Source organism: Wasmannia auropunctata, unplaced genomic scaffold, assembly GCF_000956235.1.
Source record: "Wasmannia auropunctata unplaced genomic scaffold, wasmannia.A_1.0 LD333505.1, whole genome shotgun sequence".
In the NCBI taxonomy this organism is placed as follows: domain Eukaryota; kingdom Metazoa; phylum Arthropoda; class Insecta; order Hymenoptera; family Formicidae; genus Wasmannia; species Wasmannia auropunctata.
In genome coordinates, this window is record NW_012029385.1 from 68,149 (window position 1) to 88,489 (window position 20,341).

General features: G+C 40.7%; 1 protein-coding gene and 2 long non-coding RNA genes across 6 annotated transcripts; 1 reads left to right on the forward strand and 2 right to left on the reverse strand.

Moving 5' to 3' along the window:
• Nucleotides 1-23: 23 nt before the first annotated feature.
• LOC105459842 (protein PTCD3 homolog, mitochondrial) lies at nucleotides 24-4,210 on the reverse strand. Of its 3 annotated transcripts, none has more exons than XM_011706153.1 (11): nucleotides 3,850-4,210; nucleotides 3,723-3,786; nucleotides 3,385-3,499; nucleotides 3,092-3,289; nucleotides 2,693-2,946; nucleotides 2,489-2,597; nucleotides 1,814-2,147; nucleotides 1,511-1,716; nucleotides 805-1,143; nucleotides 313-537; nucleotides 24-242 (listed from the first exon to the last, which is right to left on the reverse strand). In XM_011706153.1, exons 3-11 carry the CDS (start codon nucleotides 3,478-3,480, stop codon nucleotides 84-86), a joined length of 1,920 nt encoding a protein of 639 aa, XP_011704455.1. In that variant the 5' UTR covers nucleotides 3,481-3,499; nucleotides 3,723-3,786; nucleotides 3,850-4,210; the 3' UTR covers nucleotides 24-83. The 3 variants fall into 3 exon arrangements, with proteins under 3 accessions (XP_011704455.1, XP_011704454.1, XP_011704453.1); XM_011706152.1 differs by having other exon boundaries at nucleotides 3,723-3,809; XM_011706151.1 differs by lacking the exon at nucleotides 3,723-3,786.
• A 152-nt stretch (nucleotides 4,211-4,362) lies between these two features.
• On the forward strand, nucleotides 4,363-6,443 carry LOC105459841. The gene is made up of 4 exons (XR_975733.1): nucleotides 4,363-4,451; nucleotides 4,572-4,772; nucleotides 5,303-5,444; nucleotides 5,594-6,443. It is a non-coding gene; the product is annotated as an uncharacterized LOC105459841 (long non-coding RNA).
• Nucleotides 6,444-7,708: 1,265 nt separating this feature from the next.
• LOC105459846 lies at nucleotides 7,709-11,335 on the reverse strand. 2 transcript variants are annotated; one of them, XR_975735.1, is made up of 2 exons: nucleotides 10,537-11,335; nucleotides 7,709-8,678 (listed from the first exon to the last, which is right to left on the reverse strand). It is a non-coding gene; the product is annotated as an uncharacterized LOC105459846 (long non-coding RNA). The 2 variants fall into 2 exon arrangements; XR_975734.1 differs by having other exon boundaries at nucleotides 10,522-11,335.
• Nucleotides 11,336-20,341: the final 9,006 nt, after the last annotated feature.

The window sequence follows — 20,341 nt, forward strand, 5'->3', positions numbered from 1 at the left end:
AGAGAACATATAATACAAAAATATATTTTTAAAAAGATTTCTATATTTTCTATATTTTATAATACAAATTTTTTTTCGAAGAACTAATTCTCATCGGAGATCTGTAATTGGAGAACATCGTTACCCACTAAGCTGGCTAATATATTTTTCTGGTTGGAGGTAAGGGATACGGTTTTGTACAACTTTCCAGCCATTTCTCCGGCTCCGTCTAGATTGTGGACAGTGACGTATTCCAGGAGTGTCTGGAAGCGAACGATGTTTAGCAAAACAATTGATACCGATATATCTAACGTAAAAAGAATGTACACTTACGAAAATTGCCGGCACGTGTGCTTGTGCTAAACACAGTTCGAATATTTCGTTTATATGCTCCGTGGCAAGGGTGTCGTTATTTTTAATTAAGTGCGGCGAACGGACCAATGACGATATAATTTCTACTGCTTTGTCAAAATTATTTCCACGTAGCAGCAACATTATAATATTGCCCGCCACTGTGTTGGACACCAAGAAGTGCCTTACCCTTTTAGTATTCTGAGTCTGTGTTAAAAAATATGATATAATCATTCATTGTATATTATTATAATATTCATATATCAATTTGGTCTCGAAAATAAAATCCCATAATTAGAGACTTTAATTTTAACGACAGATTTGGTCTTTCTTCTTCAATCGCGCATAACTCGAAAGATATTAATATATTAACACTTGTGCTAAGGAAAAACTTATTCCAAATTTGCCGGAGAATCTGTTGTTAAATGCAAGTTGTAGGGCATCCTGTATAATTAAAAAAGTGATTTTAATTACTTGTATATGATCCCAGACAGTAAGCGCCATCTCTGCAAATTGCGTATTTAACGGAGAATCAGGTGCGGGTTTACAATGTACGCTCATCAAGTGCAATATATTCTCCAATAACTCTTCCCTGTCCAGATGACCGAACATGATCATGTGCGACCAGAGTTTTGGTATATATTGCGTGGCGGTCTCCGCGGGATGTAATTTAAGAGCTTCCAATATAGTACCCATCACGGCAGGTTCCGGTATAGTCACGTGAGGTACAAACTTGCTGTAGAGCTTGAAGAATGTCTCAATTTCTTCCGTTGCCAAAATTAACTCCAAATACATTCGGTAATACGTATGTTCCTGAATGAAAGTATGAGCTTATACCAAATGCATAATACAAAATATATAATTAAATGAATGTAATTTCGAGAATAGGATTGCAGAATAACCCAGCATAATGTATAATAAATTTTGTATCTCAAATAACTACTTTAAAATGCATTTAAAGAATAATTACTTTTAAGTGCATTTTAACTCTCAGCAAGTATCATAAATCCTGTCCAAATAATGCCATTAAAAGTATTCATTGAAATTAAAAGCTTTTAAAGGGAATAATATTAATTCCACCCTTTCATGTATATTTTATTATTAATTACACAAAAAGCAAAATTATTTCAGAATTTTCTGGACAAAGTGCTAATGTGTGTTAAGGATTTAAGGAACTTACTTTAAAATTGTCACCGATGAACTTGTAATTTTCACCGGTGAGAAGAAGCTCGTTCACCATTTCACCTGCTTCACGATTACAGAACTGATAAGATGCCATTTCCATCGCGGTAACGAAGAAATGTAAATCCTTCTCATTTTGCATAGTAAGGGTCTCCTTTTTCAAAGACTCTAAGATTTTCATAAAGCTGCTATACGATGCGTCACCTGTTTCAGCGAACAAACCCGTAAAATAACATTCGTGAAATACACAATACGTGAACATACATGAAAATCTTCGTTGGATAAGAAAATATATAATTACCGAATCTACTTAAAATTCGCAGTAGATAATAATATGTAGTTAACGACGGCTTCAATTCAAATTTCTTGATATCGGCGAGTATGTTGCATGTAAAATCTAGAGCTGTTTGATTCGATTTCATAGTAGTTGCTACATTAAGAACGCCATTAAAAGTTTGTATGTTTGGAGTGATCCCGTTTGCAGCCATTGCTCTGTATATGTCCATTATCAATGATTTTGATTTATCCTTTTCTTTTAGCTCTGGTGCCATCGATATTATAGCATTGTATCCATCAATGGATAACGGTATACTTTTTCCTTGACTTTCATCATACAAGTACCAAGCCTTTTCCGGCTGAAAAATCAAATTTTTATTGAAATTTATAATAACAAAGCTCTAAGATATACAATAAGAAAAAAGAAAATTAGGCAATAAGAACCAAAGAATATAGTTGACAGGATGTGAATAATACATAAAATTTGACTGCGGTATTCGATGATCATCGAATTAAACATCATTTGACCATTTTTACTTTCTAACATCCCGAAGAAGGTCCTAATCTTGGATTAAAACATATATTTATTATAAAGCTCGTCAGATTGACTCTAATTTTTCTTTTTTCTTTTTGTTAGCGCGTCTTTACGTATTTCCTTTTAATCAAATTGCACTTATGACTAATTTAAGAATTATCTTACACTGAAATGTTTAGCCAAACCACATATCATCGCAGTATATGCAGCCGCTGCTACTGTGGGTTCTTGTTCTTTCAGAAATCCGAACAGTACATCGATTTGAGGATAATTTCTGTAAATCGCAACAAAATACAAAGTATTATTTTAAGAGTTAAGGAAAATACATATTGACAAAGAAAAGGTGATATATTCAACTTTCATACTCACATCCATTTGTTCTTTTTACTCTGACGATTCAATTTATACCAATTAGATTCCAGTAATTCGTCGTTGATCTTTTCAATATTATTATAAAAGCACAACAATTCTAAGAGTGCCTGTTTCGTTGATACTGTTATCTCACCTTTTAACAAATCATATATCGCGATAGAATTGGCAACATGACCATTTGATATCTCATACAATAATGTTTCTTCTGTCACTTTACTTTCCTCTGTGTAAATGGGAGGCGGTACGAATGCCTACAAAAGAAGTAGATTATGGTACGACATGTTAACTGAATTTGCGAATTGATAATCAAAAATGGGATATTATATAAAAATTGGCAATAGACAATTCGATATAGACATAATGCTTGATTAATGACATTATTTGTAATATAACTACCTTAATTTCAGGTTCTGCTACTTTATGCTGAAATAAATCGCGGTGTTCTTCACGAATCCACATTGCAGCCTTCTTTCCAGACTCCTTCGCCAAAGCGTACGTGCGTTTGAGCAAGATTGACTGCGGCGTCAAGTAAGGATCGTCATGAAACTTATAATGTGGCGCCATATAATCCCTAGATATTGTACTTTCCAAAGCCTACAAGACAAATCATATGAAACATTTGTAGAAGCATCATTCCAGTAAATCTGTTCTTACTTTCAGCTATTAAATAAAAGTGTAACATTATTTACCTTAAGAATATCTGTCGGACCGCGTTCTATCCTGTTTGGAATATGAATATCCGAGGACGAGGTTGGCGTTGTGGCTGTCGATTGCAACCGTATCATCAACTCCTGGCACAATTTTCTGTAAATGTTTAAAATACAAAATAAAATTATAGAATTATTCATTCATCCTTGAGTATCCTTTCAAAACTGTTTAAAAAACAAATGTATTATGCTCTCAAATAAATCACCAGATATTCGATTAAATAATAAAAAACATTTATTATGAATGGAAATTAAATCGTGCAAAATATGAAATTATTGCTAAACTAAACAATGACCAATTATTGAATTTCCAAATTTACTTTTCAATATTTCCAGGTTATTTCGAATACTCTCGTCGTATCTTCGGTATGTGTATAACGAAATCTGACCTCAAAACATTAATTGATCTACGTACATAAGTTAACTGAATCGTAATTCGTTACGTACCTACGCGAAATCCTTGCCAAAGAATTCATGATGCCAATTTGTGAAAACGAAGGAAATTAATCCTTTCTATATCTTTCTCTTCTCAAACTTTACAGCCACAAGATTTGAGGTTAAGTCATTAGAGATCGACGAGCGATCGTAAGATTAGGTTAGGTTAGGATTAACGCGACACCGCATGTTGTAGGACTTGTAAGTTGTGTAACGAATAATGAGCTCTCCGACAAATCAGCAATTTACCTATCTAATTTTTCTCTTCCCACATGTGTCAAACAATAAAACAATTGTGTTCTTAACGAAATAAAAAGATAATTCTGATTGAGTTGATCAGATTTTTCATCGATTTTTTTATCGCGCTACTCCAGAAGATCAACAAACAGCAGATGTTTATCTCGAATTAAATAATGTCCCTCAATAAGCAGTTTTTTTAAATTTGCACGTATGTATATAGTTTTTTAATTTAATTTTATGCAAATGGATGATAAAAGACCAGTTTCAATATTTTCTTTAAAAACGTCAAAAAATGAAGTATTAAAATAATGACGAAATTCCGTCAGTGTGAATCAAGTTTCAATCTCAAGAAAAAAAAAACACGCAGATTCCATGTATGTACATACATATTATAATACATATATTTATCGCGCGGTGCAACATAATGGAATATATATAAGAATATGCAGCTCGATATACATCTCTGTGCACCAATTGCGTGATATATGTTACAGTTCCACCTGGCCTGTAATGCATTTACAAGTATCGACGCGGATCAACCCCGGCCGGTTTACGTCAATCTCTCGTAGCGCAATGGGACATCTGGTCGGTTGCCTATCCGCAGGCTTCACCTCTTATAATGGGAATGTGTATCACATATAACGTGCTCAGGGTGCTCCCTGTGCTTTTCTGCCACGTAGTGATTTTATAATATTGTAAGAGATTCAATTTTTCGATCAAACTCCGATTAATTCAATCATTCAATCGATGATTAACTATTTGTATTGAGTAATAATTTTATTTGCTAATGGATATGGATAGAATTATTACAATCTTTAATTAATTGATACATGACAAAGAGAATTAAATTTTAGAGACGATGAATTATATTGTGTAGAATACCCAAGCACATTTGAAAAGAAATAAAAATGCATACATATATAAAATATAAATTAAAAACATACATTAATACATATCAAAATAAAGAAATCATATATCCTAAAACCTGGCGCGGATTACAGATCTTTTGAATATAGAACCAAAAGACGTTTGCGAGACGTTTGTTGATGATACTTAACTACGAAGGGATTAACACGTTACAGTGACACGAAAATTAATCCCGATAGAGAAAAAAAAATTAAATTCCCACTGCATTATATTATAGAATGCCCGATGACCCACTTACGGACGCGCTTGCACGGAATAGTGCGTCATCGGCTAACGCATTGTTCCTTCGTTTTAGCAGCAGCTGGCCTCACCACCGATCGTCACCACTACCATCACCCATCACCACCACCACCACCGCCACCACCACCACCACCATCGCTGCCACCATCATCGCCAAGCAGAGGGTACATCTTGCACCCTTCTTCATTAAATAGCTCAAGGTATCATCCTCTCCTTGGTTTTTAACGGCGAAGGTACTCTGCCGCTCTCGGGCAGCTGCTCTCCTCTCTCGGGGAAAAGGAACATACGAAGAGAGAGAGGAAGAATGGTAGATAGAGATTCGTTTCTTTCAACGAATTTATTTGTTTAGCATATGAATGGCGCGCGCGAGAGCACGGCGTTCACGGTTACGCACGGTGGACCCTTTGGCATATTACAAAGAATTCAATAAAGTTCGTAAGGAAGCCCGGAGGGAACCAGTCTCAGGCCGGAGAGAACGGGAGACGAGAGACAGAGAAAAAGAGAGAGAGAGAGAGAGAGAAAATGTGTAAAAGAGAGCGATAGAATGAGAGAGAACTCCCTCTTCTTCGTGAGAACGCGCTGTACCTTATTCTGGGCCCTATGCACATCAACGCGGGGAGCAAAGAGAAACCTTTTTTTTTTTTCAGGCAACAGATATGAATTCGCTTAGCAAACTTTGACACAGTATTTTATACTGGTGTTAGATATTTTAGGATATTTTATACTTTGATACATTTTAATTGACGATTCGGATGTTTAAGTATTCAAATTTTAAGAATTATGATATTCACATGTGCAGAATTGCTACTTATTTTTTCTTTTATATCGTAAAAGATTTCTCTGTGACTTATGAAATATGTAAGATAACCAAATGATTTTCTTTTACTAATATCACTTATTATAATTTATCTCGACTCGTATGTTATCATAATTTTCTGTTGTGAATTTGGCAGTAACATATATAAACACGCACGCAAAGTGTTTTATGGTTTCAACTCACTTGTTGAAACACTTCGCGAAATTAATTCAGATGTAATTTTATCGATCTTACAATTGCCCGAAATTTTTTCGAATTCATTCATCGAGCACGCTCGGCGTCGCGGCACAATCGCGGTAGGGTGAAAATGTATTTTCCCTTTTCACTACAGGCAGCTAGAGCTTCAACGACGTGTACGTGTGTCTGAAACGTGCAGGGCACAAGACGCGTGCACCCATGTACGTACACGCGTGCACGCGTACGCATACATGCAAGCATGCACGCGGACGGACGGACGGGCGGGCGGGCGGGCGAGAAGCCAGGTGTTTTATTTCAAACCGTGGGACTCTCCTTAAAGAGAGGGATGCTTTTGCGCGTCGCGCAGCGCGCGTATACACGCGCTTTCGTCCCGTCCCGTTCGCGGGAGCGAGACGGAGAAGGCGTCAGGACTGAAAAACAGGATTCGCGTCCCTCCGCACCGCTTCCACGGGCAGCCCTCACTACTTTTATTGTGTTTCCTTGTTCGATCGAACGTAACGTAACCCTCCCGCCGCCCCTCTCCGCTCTTCACGGCCGCCCCTCGTCCTTTGATAGCGGGTTTTTCCTCTTCCTTTTTTTTCCGCCTTTTTCTTTGTGCGCCTCCGCGCACCATCCAGAGAGAATTGTGAAACACGCGCTTCGCGTTCCATAGGGGTACGTTTTACACGTGGCGTCTCTACACGAAGAAAACAGGGCGAGAAATAGGAAATCAGAAAGAGAGAGAGAGAGAGAGAGAAAAGGAAACGAAGCGAAAGAAATATACTGTGTATATAGAGCGCACAGCTCTTCTCTCGAGAGCAGGAAACCCAAGTCCAAATCCCGGCGAGCTTGCGAATTCGGGCCCGCGGTAAGCGGGCGATCCTGTTGGGGAGAAATCCGTTTCCCTTGCCCTCTCCGTCCCTCCTTTTTTTTCCTGCCTTCTTCCTTCCTATGCCGTGTGACTGTTTCGGATGGAACGGTTACGTGAGCGCGGTACCGCACAAAAGGATGCGCGGCTTCCTCTCCTTCTCTCTCTCTCTTCTTTCTTTCTACCTTTTCTTCCTTCCGAATTCGTGTGCGATCGTTAATAACCGCGCCTCACAAGGTGACGGAAACACGCTGTCGTCTACCTCGCTCCCGAATCGACCGGAAATGCGCGGGAACGCCGAACATCCTGGAGAAAAAAATGCTGTCTTTCTCGCGAAGAGTCGCACGCAACACGATGCCATGTGCATATATATTATTATTATTTGCGAAATGTTCCAATTACAAATCTGTTACATTTCCATCGACAACGCTCTGGCTTTTGCGATCATTTAAACAGGTAGCTAGAGTAATTTTTCTCATAAAGATCTCGTAATTTTCTCGCTCGATTTAAAAAGTTACTCTGAAATATTCGAATAATTTTATCTTCTTGAAATTGGTCACATAAAGGAAAATTGGAGGAGATTGTAGGAAGATAAACAGTGATTTCATATTCGAGGCGATTGTACGTGATTTTATTGAATCTTTATTGTTTTCTATCTTTATGCAGTAATGTCACTTTTACAAAATACAAAAGGCATTCTTTGTTTTTACATCTGTGTAGCTTAAACATGAATTGAAAGAATTACGTAGTTAACATTAAGACAATAACAATAATGATAATCAATGTTGCTACAATTGGAAAATTAAAACATTGCGTTGTATAACATACATATTACAACAATAAAAATCAATAAGACATCCCGTGTATTAATACCATAAAATGTTATAGTGTAAAAAATCTCTTCGAATCTCGAAAGTGAAACTGACTAAATTTACAAACCGGTACTCACGACTTTCCGGTGTTGCGAATTAATGTAAAAAAAAAAACTACCGAGATCTGGTTTCACCGGATATGCTTTTCTATCAAGACCCTTATCGGAAATCGGCCAACACGTCGATATGTCGAGGAGATCCAGCAGGCCGGGACGAGTGCAATTTGGATTTTAACTATTCACAAATATTGCCCCCATCTCCACCTGCCCGAGCCTCGAAAGATCTTCTACCGCGAACGCGGCTATTCTCGAGGAGGCAAATTCCTCCCAAATAGCGTTCTCTCCCACTCTTCCTCTCTCTCTCCTTTTCCCACCTGTCCGCCCATCGGTTTCCCCTTTGTTTCGCTCCTCGACGAAATATAATGCATCCCGATAGGCCGGGACTAGTGCAATATTGTGAAATATATTCCCATTGAATATTGACACATATCTCGACCTATCTTTTATGCAACATTGTAGCGTCGTTCGGTCTCCGGGGCGCCGACGAATCGGCCGAACACCGACGACGATATATACTTTTCGACTCGACGGTAGTCATTCCGCTCCAATTTGCGATGCAGGATCGTGCGAGTCGAAGCCCAGGGCCGAACCCGTCGAAGGCAACTCTCGTCGCCCGACCACGTGGCTCGTTCCTCCGGAAGCTGTAAGAACAAGATGTAATTTCTAAGTGAGCTCCTTAGCAGATTTTTTTCTTATGTAAAACTGCAAAGAGCTACGCGGGATAATCAAAAACATTTGTACAGTCGGTTTGGGGAATTACAATCGATAAATTTATCGTAAAAGGAAACGTGTCGAGAACAGCAGCGTTCTAAAAAAAGTAGATTTTAAATTAAAATTGCAAAACAAAAACTTTTTACCAATAAATTAAATAAAAATAACAAATATAGAATACACAATTAAGTTATTTAAATTTCAAATTATTGAAATTAAAATATCACGTTCCGTCGATTCTTTTCTCGGATAAAATTCGCGAGTTAAAAATTTGCAAATCGAGGAATCTGAGTGATGCACGCAAGTGCTCGAGTTAACAAAAGGTCGACGGTACCGCAAATCGGTTGGTAAAAAAATCACAATTCCCAAAAAGCTACGCGGACGAGACGCGCGCGCGAATGAACTTGACGACGAATTTTCTGCTTCAGCGATCGGCCGGCGGAAATCGCGCGCTAAGTCCGTCCGTTTCGCGATACGCGCAATTCGTTGGAATCACGAGAGATTACGCACGCCGCGCTGCGTAACACGCGTTCGCCCATTGATGGGGGCGAGAAATGCGTGAACGCCGCGTGCGTGCGTGCGTGCCTCCCTTCCCCTCATATTCTTCTCTCACACTCTTTCTTTTTCTCGCTCGCATGCACGGGGCTCCCCGACGTGGCCTTGGCGGTCAGTCTCCAAATCGGAGAGCCTCTAACATCTAGCGTCTACTTCGAATCACAAATCGTAGCCCCGAGGTCGCCTCTCGTGGACCATAGGTCGTTCACGGACGCTTCGCGTTGCCCGGTCCTCGAAATAGGGCCTCTTCTTTCTCTCTCTCTCTCTCTCTTTGGCCGAGAAATAGGGATACCCGCGCGCCGCCGGAATTTCTGTGAAACGAGAAACCGGGGGCACGCTAATTCGTGTATACGTATACACGCACACATACACACACACCCACACATACGCGTGCACGCACAAAGAGACACCATGCGCACATGCACGCGCGAGAGAATCGTTCTCTTCAAAAAGCAGCGTACGAAACTTCTCGAAAAAACCAACGGATTTGAAATGCTAGCGGGGAGACGTTTGTACGATTTACTTTTTTTTTTTTTTAAAGGTTCCTCGTAACAATGACGTAATATCTTCGAAACTCGACTTCCGATGCCGACGCCGCCGCTCTCGGGAGCGGAGACGGACGCGGCGCGCAGATATTCGCCGCGCGTAAATACGCTCTATTGTTTATCGCCCGCGACGTTTCTCGTTTCTCCGTAACGTGTAACCCGAGCTCTATCGCGGCACTCGGTGCGTGCGTAACGCAAACAATGTCTCGCACCTCGCGCTATACACGTATATCGAGCACCCGTCTTTTGGCGAACGACGACGCCGCGCCGGTATTTCGCGACCGAGTACCTCTCTCTCTCTCTCTCCCGCGAAAAGTCACCACCACGATCCCCTCGTCACGAATTCTTCCCCCGGCACGATGGTCACGATCCGTCCTCGAGATTCCGCAAGGTCGGAAAACAAACGCAAGAAATCAAAATAATGAATAAGTAACGCGCCGTGAAATAAAAACAATCGAGAGAGACGATGTGACCTCGGGTATCTTTCGGCCGTTGACTAACGTCGACCTTTGATTCCTTTGTCGCGTGGCCCCGTTTTTCAGTTTCGAATTTCGATCCTATTCTATCATCGAAACGACCGCGGAATCCTTTCAATCTTTCGTCATTTTGTGTTATCTTTTTTTTTCCCACTAGCAATCAAATGATGATGATGATGAAATCAAATCAACCTTACCGTCACGAACCTTACCTATAGGTCCTAGCCAGCAACGAACACGTTCTCGTGTGCCGTCCGTATCGCTTCCTCTTCCCGGTGAAATTCCACGCTGGTCACTCACGCGGCGTCCGGTGTGTTGCAGAGATGCGGAGATGCGGATCGACGCCGCCGACGTCGATCATCGCCGTGTCAAACCGCCGTGACGCGGCTCTCGATCCTCGCACCACAATGCCTCCTCTTCATCTTCATCTTCCTCTTCGATCGTCGTATGTTCTTCGGCACGTGACGTGCCGGGCGGCGCGCTCGATCGAGGTGCGTCACACGCAGGAAATAAATCGGGCGCGTCGTTAGATCGTCGTCCATCACTCGCGATAGATCACTCTCCGTTTCCCTTTCTTCTCTTTGTATCGGCGTCTCATCTTTCTCCGAATTTTTTATATTGTCAATCTTCCTCAGGGATGCTTTCCGTAGTCTTCCTCGATGTCCACTGCACAACACTACGAGAGACTACGGGAGACTAGGAGAAATCTAGGAATGCACGCGCTAAGAGGACGAACAAGGATCTGACGAGACTCGGAGCGGAAAGGGAGAGACTTCTTTGGTAGACGAAAAGCTGACCGGCGGCGGCGAGGTCCTCGAGCAAACTGCGACCACAGCCAGGTGTCCCGCCTCCTTTATTCGTTTTGGGCCCCAAGTAGTGGGGGACCGGGCTTATTCTTATTTAACAGCAATGCGAGAGCAGCAGCAGCGACGGCAGTGACGACGACGACTACGACGACGATGATGATGGCAATGCACAACACGACTCAACGGCCGGGGCCCCGAACGCCGAAGAGAACCTCCCTCTTTCTTCCTTTTCGTCCCTTTTCTCGAGGCCCTCTTCTTTCTCTCTCCCACCCTCGCTCCCTTTCCCTGTCTACCTCTTCCTCTCCTCTTGTCGTCGGCGTCCCTTATGCATCTCTCTCTCTCTCTCCCCCTTCCCCTCTCTCCGATTTTCCCTTTTTTAGTCTCTCCCGGCATTATTCCGATCGCACGCGTTTCACGGAGAGCCCGCCAAAATTGTATCAGCTGTCCTGAGGATTTCGCCTACGGCTCTCCTTTTCACGGCGATGTGACGCGCGCGCGGTAGCGGGTAGCCGCGCGCGATCGCCCCTCGTCCTTCTTCCATCCCAGGTCCGCACCGTCCAGGTTCCGTCCAGGTTGCTCTTCCGTCCAGGTAGGTAGGTAGGTAGACAGGCGGCCGGCGACCAATCGGAGACAGGGGGACATCACGGTGCCTGATCGCACCGTCAGGACCCGGGGGAGAAATCCCGCCATTCGGCATCGGGGAAGGGGAGGGGGAAGAGGAACGATTAAAATTAACGCTTAACGATTATACACGCGCACGATGGCCACGATGACGGTTTGCGCTTCGCCCGCCGTATACGTGTGTGATTTACGACGAATATGACAGATATTCGCCGCGCGGTAGGACAAGTCCTGCCCGGCCTCTGTCTGCCTCTCCCTACCGGCCTGCCTTCCTTCCTTCCTTCTTTCCTTCCTTCCTTCCTTCCTTCCTTCTTTCTTTCCTTCCTTCCTTCCTTCCTTCCTTCCTTTTCCTTCCTTCCTTTCAATCGAGTCCCATCGATGAAAAGCTCGCGTGCTTTCTAACGGAGCACCGGATTAAACGTGATTTATCGAAGCGAAAACTTTGGAAAACCCTACAAATGATCGATATACGTGCAAGATTCAACGCGCACAAAGATGTAATATAAAGCCTTAGACGATTTGTATAATACGCCTTAGATCTCAGGATAAAATTCCATTTTCAATATTATGTGCTATGTATTTTTATATACTTATGTATATTTTTATATGTGCAGGTACATATTTTAATTCTTTAAATTTTTGTATTACATGGCACACAGATTACAAATAGAATTTTATTTTGTGTGCAATTCTGACTAAAATTATACACAGAATTATACACAACGTCTAAAAAAAACTTCGGTGTGGCGATTTACTTGTCAATTTTTTACAAATATATACGTATATAGCCATGTATAATAATACGAAACGAAATTCGTATGTATTTTGATTCCGCTCAATAGTAACGATATAAATAAGCAAATAAAGATAAGACAACGAATGTTATGTCTGCCTAATGTTTATAAGCATTTGTTCCTTGAACCATTATACTAGGCACTGACGATATAATATTTCGTATAACAGTTAATGCATATTTTCCGGTAAATTTATTTTCATCGTGTAACATCGACCAATTTGTCATGCTACATAACGAAAAACGCCCTCTCTTTCTCTCTTTGTTAGCGTTTTATAAATAATGCCTCGTAATCCGCGGGACAACGATTGCCCCGTCATCTCACTAAGGTGTTTAACCCTGTTTACTCAGTAATTTTACGCATCGCGGAACGTACACATGCCCGTTTTGTTCGCCATGTCGCGTTTGATTATGCACCTACAAATAGGTATATATGTAAATAAGATAGCCTTCCGAAAATTACCGAAAATATAGTCTAGATAGCTTTAAAGTATTTCATCGTTTATACATTTATAAATTGACTCGACAATTAATTACATTTCTAAAATAATTAATTGCGAAATACAGCATTATAAGCAGTTAATAATAATGAAATATTCCTTGGTATATACATATAATCTCATCTTTATTTGAAATTCTGACGTATTAATTGTATTAATAAAATTTTGATATAATTTACTGATGTTTCGTAATTTTATTTTATCAATAGAAAGATTTACGCGAAACTTCTGGAATGTTCGGTTCTTCTCGATCGATCTGCGATCTTGCATAAAAGTCGAATTACCCCGCGAGAATTTCAGACCGACCATGCAGAAGTGATTGATCAGATTGTAAATCGACGAAAAGTAATAAGCATAAGATCTGAAAGATTGACGTTTCAATCGGGCGCTGCATCGATCGCGAGACGACGCGATTTCAAACAGCTCGGTCGCTTTGTTGGTCCGTGCACGTACACACACGTCCCCGGTATCACCTGGAACAGCTGAAACTTACGTTCACCACGTGTTCGCGTCATTAAGAACGTAGGCTCCACTTTGTAACAGGTTGGAACGCTACTCTCAATATTATTAACAGCACGCTCCTCGGCGTTTGGCATATTATCTTTGCGTCGTCCTCATGATAAATTCCGTAAGTGTAATATTTTTTTCTAATCCCTTACTCGTTTTTCTATCGCGTTTCTATCGAAAAGTCCTCTGCTCGCTGCATATTTTTTTCTATCACGTAACGCAACAGCCGGCTCCGCAACAAAATTCCTCCGAATCCGCCGAAGGGGCTTGATCTGTTGCAGAAATACGCAGTAACACGAACAGGTATTATTTTTTGGACAGGCGTATTTCGATCGTACGCGTATATATTTCTCCATCGCGAGAGACACATATACGCATTATATATTTCTCGCTTTACTCCATTTTCTAGCGTCGCGCTCGTCTTCTCCCCCGTGCGGACGAGGGAGAGGGAGGAGGAAGAAGAGAAGGCAGGGATGAGAAAGAGAAAGAAATCGCTCGATCAGCTGCGACGCGAATGTTTATCGAGACGAAGTGTAATCGTCGCACAGCGATTTCCTTTGTGTCCCGAACTCCCGCGCCCGTTCGGCTGCGGGAGAGGGTGGCGAGAGGGGGTGGGAGGGGGCAGGGGGGGAAAGGAGAAAGAAAAATCGAGGAAAGGGATGATTGAGAACCACTTGTAGGAGGACAGCTGCGCTCTGCGAGCGCATCTGCTGTCGGTTGCGCGGGCACGCGCTCACATATACTTACGCTTGTGCCCACGCCGGTGCGGTGCGGTGCGTGCGATGAGAGAATGCGCGCGAGCACGCATATACGAACGCATACCTACGCGAACAACCATCTCTTCCTCCTCCGCCTTATCCTCTCTACCACCTTCTTTTCGCCGCACTTTTTACTCACCGTATTTCCATGCCTCTTTTCTGCTTCCTCTTTCGATCGCGCCAGCGCGATCTCTTTTCCTAAATCTCCGTCACTTTTCTTCTCCCCCCCCCCTCTCTCTCTCTCTGTCTCTGTCTCGAAGGATGTCGTTTTCTTCCTGAGCCACTTCGCTCTAACGCGATTTGCAATCCGATTTGTAATCGTCTCATATATCTCGTTTCTCTCGATCTGTTATCGAGTTTGTTTTCTCAAAGTGCCTTTAATCTATAATTAATCGCGTTAATTAATGATTACGTTTTGTATTTTGATATTTTCAGTATGAAACAGGAAATCTCTAGAAACGATACACACACAGACACACACGCTCCCTCTCTCTATCTCTCACGTTCAAGAGAATTTCGCACACACACGAGGTGCATCACTTTTCGAATTTTCTACATTCGATTTGTCCCTGCCCTTTTTTCGCAGAGTACTTTAAAATTATATAACTATATTGAGCCGCATTATGCTTGTATGAACCATATTCTATTTTATTCTATCGACCTTACATGAAAGTGAAGTGGCTTACGCCCTAAAACGTCACATAAACTATTCCCTATTCTATTCGATGCCATTTTGTTTGGGACCCAAATCGTCTCCGCTTCTTCCTCTGCACGCTTTCTACCCCCTCCCCCTCCCCCCCATTCTACATCTCCCTCTAAGCCCGAGATTGTCCGCTCCAGCGCGGTTTCCGCATGTACCTCTTGTTGTTTTCCACGTGTGCCAACTCCACCACGTATACCAACTCTCTGCACTCGGAGGGTTGACGGGAGCCAGTTCCTTCGAGCATCCCTCTTACCGGAGGAACTTGTCCATCTAGAAAGAAGAAAGAACCGGGATCGTTTATGATGTACATAAACCGTTGCTGCAGTGCTATCTTTCTCCCTTGTTTTCCCTCTCCCTTACTCGTGCAGCACCCTTCAATATACAGGGAGACTCGTAACTAGCTCATGAAGTTCAAGGGCACGGGGCTCATTCGAATCTCCTTACGGAAAGATATCGAAACGCTGACAGTTTTAGACTTGCGAATAATGTACGAAGAAATTTGATATTTTTAACAGAGTACGTTTTCAGGCAGAATTTTAAATCTATATTTTTAAGCGACGGAATATTTTATGTGCGAGAGATTAAAAGATTACGATGAATATAATAAAGTTTGAGTTTCATGTTCTTCCATAAGGATCTTTTGCCTACAATTTAGTTTAACCGAAATCTTAAAAGACTGCAATGTTGAACATTGTGTCCGTAAGTACTATGTCATCTTTGACCATTAGAATTCAACGGTCCGTTCAATGCATGCTGCTTTTTTCTCTGACCATTTGATATATACTCCAGAGAATTCCTTAAAGTCCTTATAGAATTTTTGGATATACAGAATGTACATTGATTTGTTTATTCAAAATATCATAAAAATGCCGAGCTTTTCAAAAAAAGCTCTGGGTGGTATACTTGAAATATTTGAGGCCTTTCTTAGGTAAATCCACGGCAAAACATCTTGCAAGGAAAATTTTAAAATTCAAACGATTAGCGTATATTGACGTTTTATAATCATGATTATAATTTTTAGCAATCACTATTAATGATTAATGGTTGCATTTTTTACTTTCAACGATTAACTATTTTGTGAGGTAATTAAGCTATAGGAAAATATCTTCAATGTAACATTTCAATTCTTAAATAATCGGAGACTCGTTTACCGTGCCTGAAGATTTTCAGGTTTGAAATTTTCAACGGTCGAACATCCGCAAAGCCTTGACGAAGCCTTGGGGTCTGAAGCTTAAATTCCTACCTTTTATTCCCTAAAAAAAACTGTTTCCTTTTTCCGTTCCGAAAGGTTCGTTTTTCGTCGATTGCGAATCACCCTGTATACTAGCCTGCTGCAACGCGGCTTATGTAGGACTTTGTGCATCGCGCCTGTCAGCGACGCGGCGGTGCGGTGCCGCGCGGTGACGTAGCTGCAGCTTGCCAGCCAGCCGGTACATAACACCGGTACCGCCGAAAATTTCCTTTGTCCCCCTATTGTCCGTGGACACTTTTCATCATCGGAACAGCACTCGTGGAACTACCGAGAAAATTTCAGATTTCAGCTCTGTCGCTCTTTGTACCTTCTCTCCGGCTTCCCAATCCGTCTTCTCTGCTTTGCTCGCATTTTCCGCTCGCAGGAATTTTGTTGTTCGCATCTAACCCGGCATCGTTGTCTCTCCCAAAATTTAAGTTGAATTGGAGACAATTGTTTTTTTACAAAAATGACAAAATATCAGCAATTCTCGATTCTTCGATCTTTAAGAGCGAAGGGAAATCCGAGGAAGGGAAACTCAATTTTTTTGGGATGCGAATGTTATTTCAAGTGGTCATATAGTAGTGTTATTTGAAATGGATCTTTTTTCTCTCCGTTAGAATTTTAGAGAATATGTAGAAATATTCGCATCAATTTGCATATTAAATATGTATAATGTGTTAAATATAAAGCGGTTTGCTAAATATATTTATCAAATATATAATCCTTTCTATAGATCTTTTTAAAATCATAATTTATTTAATACACAATTCTTCAATTTATTTACTGTATACAATTGCTTTTCTTGCCGCTTCTTCACGCGTAAATAATTAATTGCAGCGAGACACTTTAATATAGAAAAAAGAAAGTAGAAACTAGATGCTCCGAAGAATTTAGATCCGAGAAAAGTCGAGAAAACTGACCTTTTTTTGTCGGGCAACATCAATGGAGAGACAATCGTAGAAAAACCCTCAATTTTTCTCTGGAATTTGCGTGCTTATTGAAAAATTCTTCTTCCCTTTTCCCTAGTGATGGTCAGGTATGAATCTCTATTTTTCGCTCTAATACAAATGTGTCGTTTGAAAATTCATTTCTTCCTTTCTTTTCTGTTGTCCACTCGTTCATTCGTCTGTTCGTTTTAACAATATTACATATCGGATTGTTGATGGAATGTACATGAGTTTAACACATGAGTTTGCACACATATTCGAGGTGCTTACACGGAAAAAATGATTTTGCTGGGTCTAAAAATTTTGCTGGATACAGATCTGAAAATAATTCTTGTTGGATCATCAAAATAATTGTGTTGAAAACTAAAAAATGATAAGGATTGCTATAAAACGTTTTTATATTCTAGCAATCAGTTTGACTTTCCAACAAAATTATTTTGATGATCCAACAAGAATTATTTTCATCTAACAAAATCGTTTTTTCCGTGTACCTAAATATTCGCGCCTCAGACTATCGACTATTTAATAATTTAATAATCTGTGTATATATATGTATGTATATAGAATTATTACATACATATATCTTTTCTAATAAAAAGCGTTACAATTGTTATTTTTGGACATTAGATTTAAATTTATTGTCTCGTTTTCTTCTACTCCTTCCATGGATATTGCGGTTTCTTTTGAAATCCTAACGTTTTCCTTTTGCCTTCCGTTCTGTAAGTCTTGTATAGTCTTGGCGAAACTTTTAGGAAAATGCCCATATATAGTCAACTCGCCTGGTGGCAAAGCGGTATTGATGGAAGGTCAGCATATTTCCGATGAATGGTTTCAATTGTTTCCCTTGGACGACGATTTTTTATTATGAATTCCGTTACAAAATATCGACTGTTGTATATCACTGATTTAAATTGTCATATCGTAATCATGAAATATGATACTATATTAATCAAATAATTCAAATGACTTGGGATTTTTGTGACACGCTCGTACGAAGTTTTTAAAAAATAACATCATATCACATTGGAAGTTTTGTCAATTTATCTTGGTGATCATTTGTTAAATTATATTATTCTTGATTCTGGACGCCATTATTTTATAATGATTTTATTATATGACGCCGCGTTCTTGTGTTATTTTAATTGATTTTCCGTTTAAGAAAATTTTAAAAATATTGTAGATGACTAACATCATTATAGTTTTATTTATTTATTATAGTATTGTATATACTTTTCACAGTTCACGGGTGTAAATTTAGTATGATTCTAAGTTAATTATTAAGTTTGCGAATGAGAAAGATTTAGTAAGATTGAAACTAGTTTCGCTATTATTATGCCTATGGTTGAAAAAGTGTTTGATCGATTTCGGAGCAACCGAAATATACACAACGAAGCAACGTGTATCGAGAGATACGGAGAGAAAACAGGGAAAATGTTGGGGGGGGAAGAGGGGGTTCGAAGTTTGGTCAATGTCAACACCTGCCGAACGTGGCGCGTGCCTGTTTCTGTTTGCGCACTCGATTACCGTGATCATAACATTGGAATATTTTTGAATTTGAATGAAATTAGGTATGTGTATATATATATATATAAACTAACAATAAGTATGTAGGAGATATATTCGTGATTCGTGTGAAAATTTCATTAAAATATACGCGAAAACCAAATTGTATAATGCAAAAAGTAATATAAAAATATAAATCGTCGTTATACAGGACGTGAATTTAAATTGATTAAAAAAAAAGAAAGAAAAAAAGGGGAAGGAGGCGATTTCTTGCAGCGTATATAGAGAGACAAGTAAAAAATTTAGAACAAATTTTCCTCGCACGAGGTTTCTCGCGATAATTCACCCTGCATGTAAAAGAATATCGCATCGCATCAAATAGATATCATGACGGTTCATTAATGGGTGACGACCGTCAATTATATATTTATATCTCATTCGAATAATCGTGTTGGGAAATATCGCGGCGCCACGATTACGTACGTCGCGAAGCATGCAATTTCGCGACCTTATCGCTTTATAAGCGCACTCGGAAATCTCGAGGGACACCCTTCGATACCACCGGTAACGTCAGTAGACCGTATGGACCTTTGCACGGTAGGCAGGAGCCCAGATGGCAAGCGCCCGGTGGTACCCATGCTGAAATTTTTGACCGCGGGTACCGAGACGACGCGCCGCTGCGCACGCCGCTCCTTCGTGCCACCTGCTGCAACACGTAAATCAGCCCCGCTCGTTAAACGCCACGATTTTCGACGGATACGAGTGCAATTCCGATGACAGATCCTACTCGATTCTTCGCACGATTAAATTATTCCTTTCGCCCACCGCGTGTTGCAAGTCCCGAATATCCTCGAAATTCAGCTCGGAACTTTCTATATACCGTTCGTTTGTCGAATCTTTTCGCTGTCAATTCGCACATTTTATTTTCTCATTTAGATCTAGAATTATACTTAATGCTAGATAAGTGTGCTTTAGAATTATATATAAATTCTATAATCCTGAAATTATATTCGTAAAAATTCGAACGAAACGAAGCCGAGAACGAGCTGAGATCGACTCACGCAGCGAACTTGTAAATACAATATATTGACATCGACATCGACAATATGCCTATATTTTCCTAACACAATGATAATATATACAATTTAACAGGGATTGTAGATCAGAAACAATTATTTGTTGTCGGGATTTATTTGCTTTCTCGAAGACGTCCCTTTTAGTAGCCTCGCGCTTCGCTATGAAATTTTCTTTTCTTCTCTAAACAGCAGAACGCGTTTTGTATACACTCGGCGTCCGATCGATCGCGCGCAGATCGTTTCTCACGCTTTGATTCTTTTCCCTTCTGCCGTGTGTCGCGTAACTCGTATTTCCACGTGCACACGCACGGGGAAAGAGGGATGGAGAGAAAGAGAGAGACAGCGAGAATGTGAATCTGGCCGTGCACGAGGAGCGACGCATGCATTACGTATAATATTGACGAGAGGGAGAGAGAGAAGGAGAGAGAATAACAGCATCGGGAGTATTGAGTTGCATGCGGAGAGAGCATTTAGAAACGATCACTCTCTCGCGCGCGCGCGCGCACGGCTATGCGATGTTACAGTTCGGGTACGGGTTTGAAAAGATCTTTGTTCGAGCGTCGGAGCGG

What these genes read in the sequence shown, in the direction of transcription:
- LOC105459842 (XM_011706151.1), bottom strand. Translation starts at nt 3,878, where the DNA reads ATGAATTCTTTGGCAAGGATTTCGCGTAG. An exon ending in TTGGCAAGGATTTCGCGTAG is followed by an intron (nt 3,500 to 3,849) that starts GTACGTAACGAA and finishes AAACATTTACAG; the next exon opens with AAAATTGTGCCAGGAGTTGA. An exon ending in CTGTCTGGGATCATATACAA is followed by an intron (nt 538 to 804) that starts GTAATTAAAATC and finishes TTTTTAACACAG; the next exon opens with ACTCAGAATACTAAAAGGGT.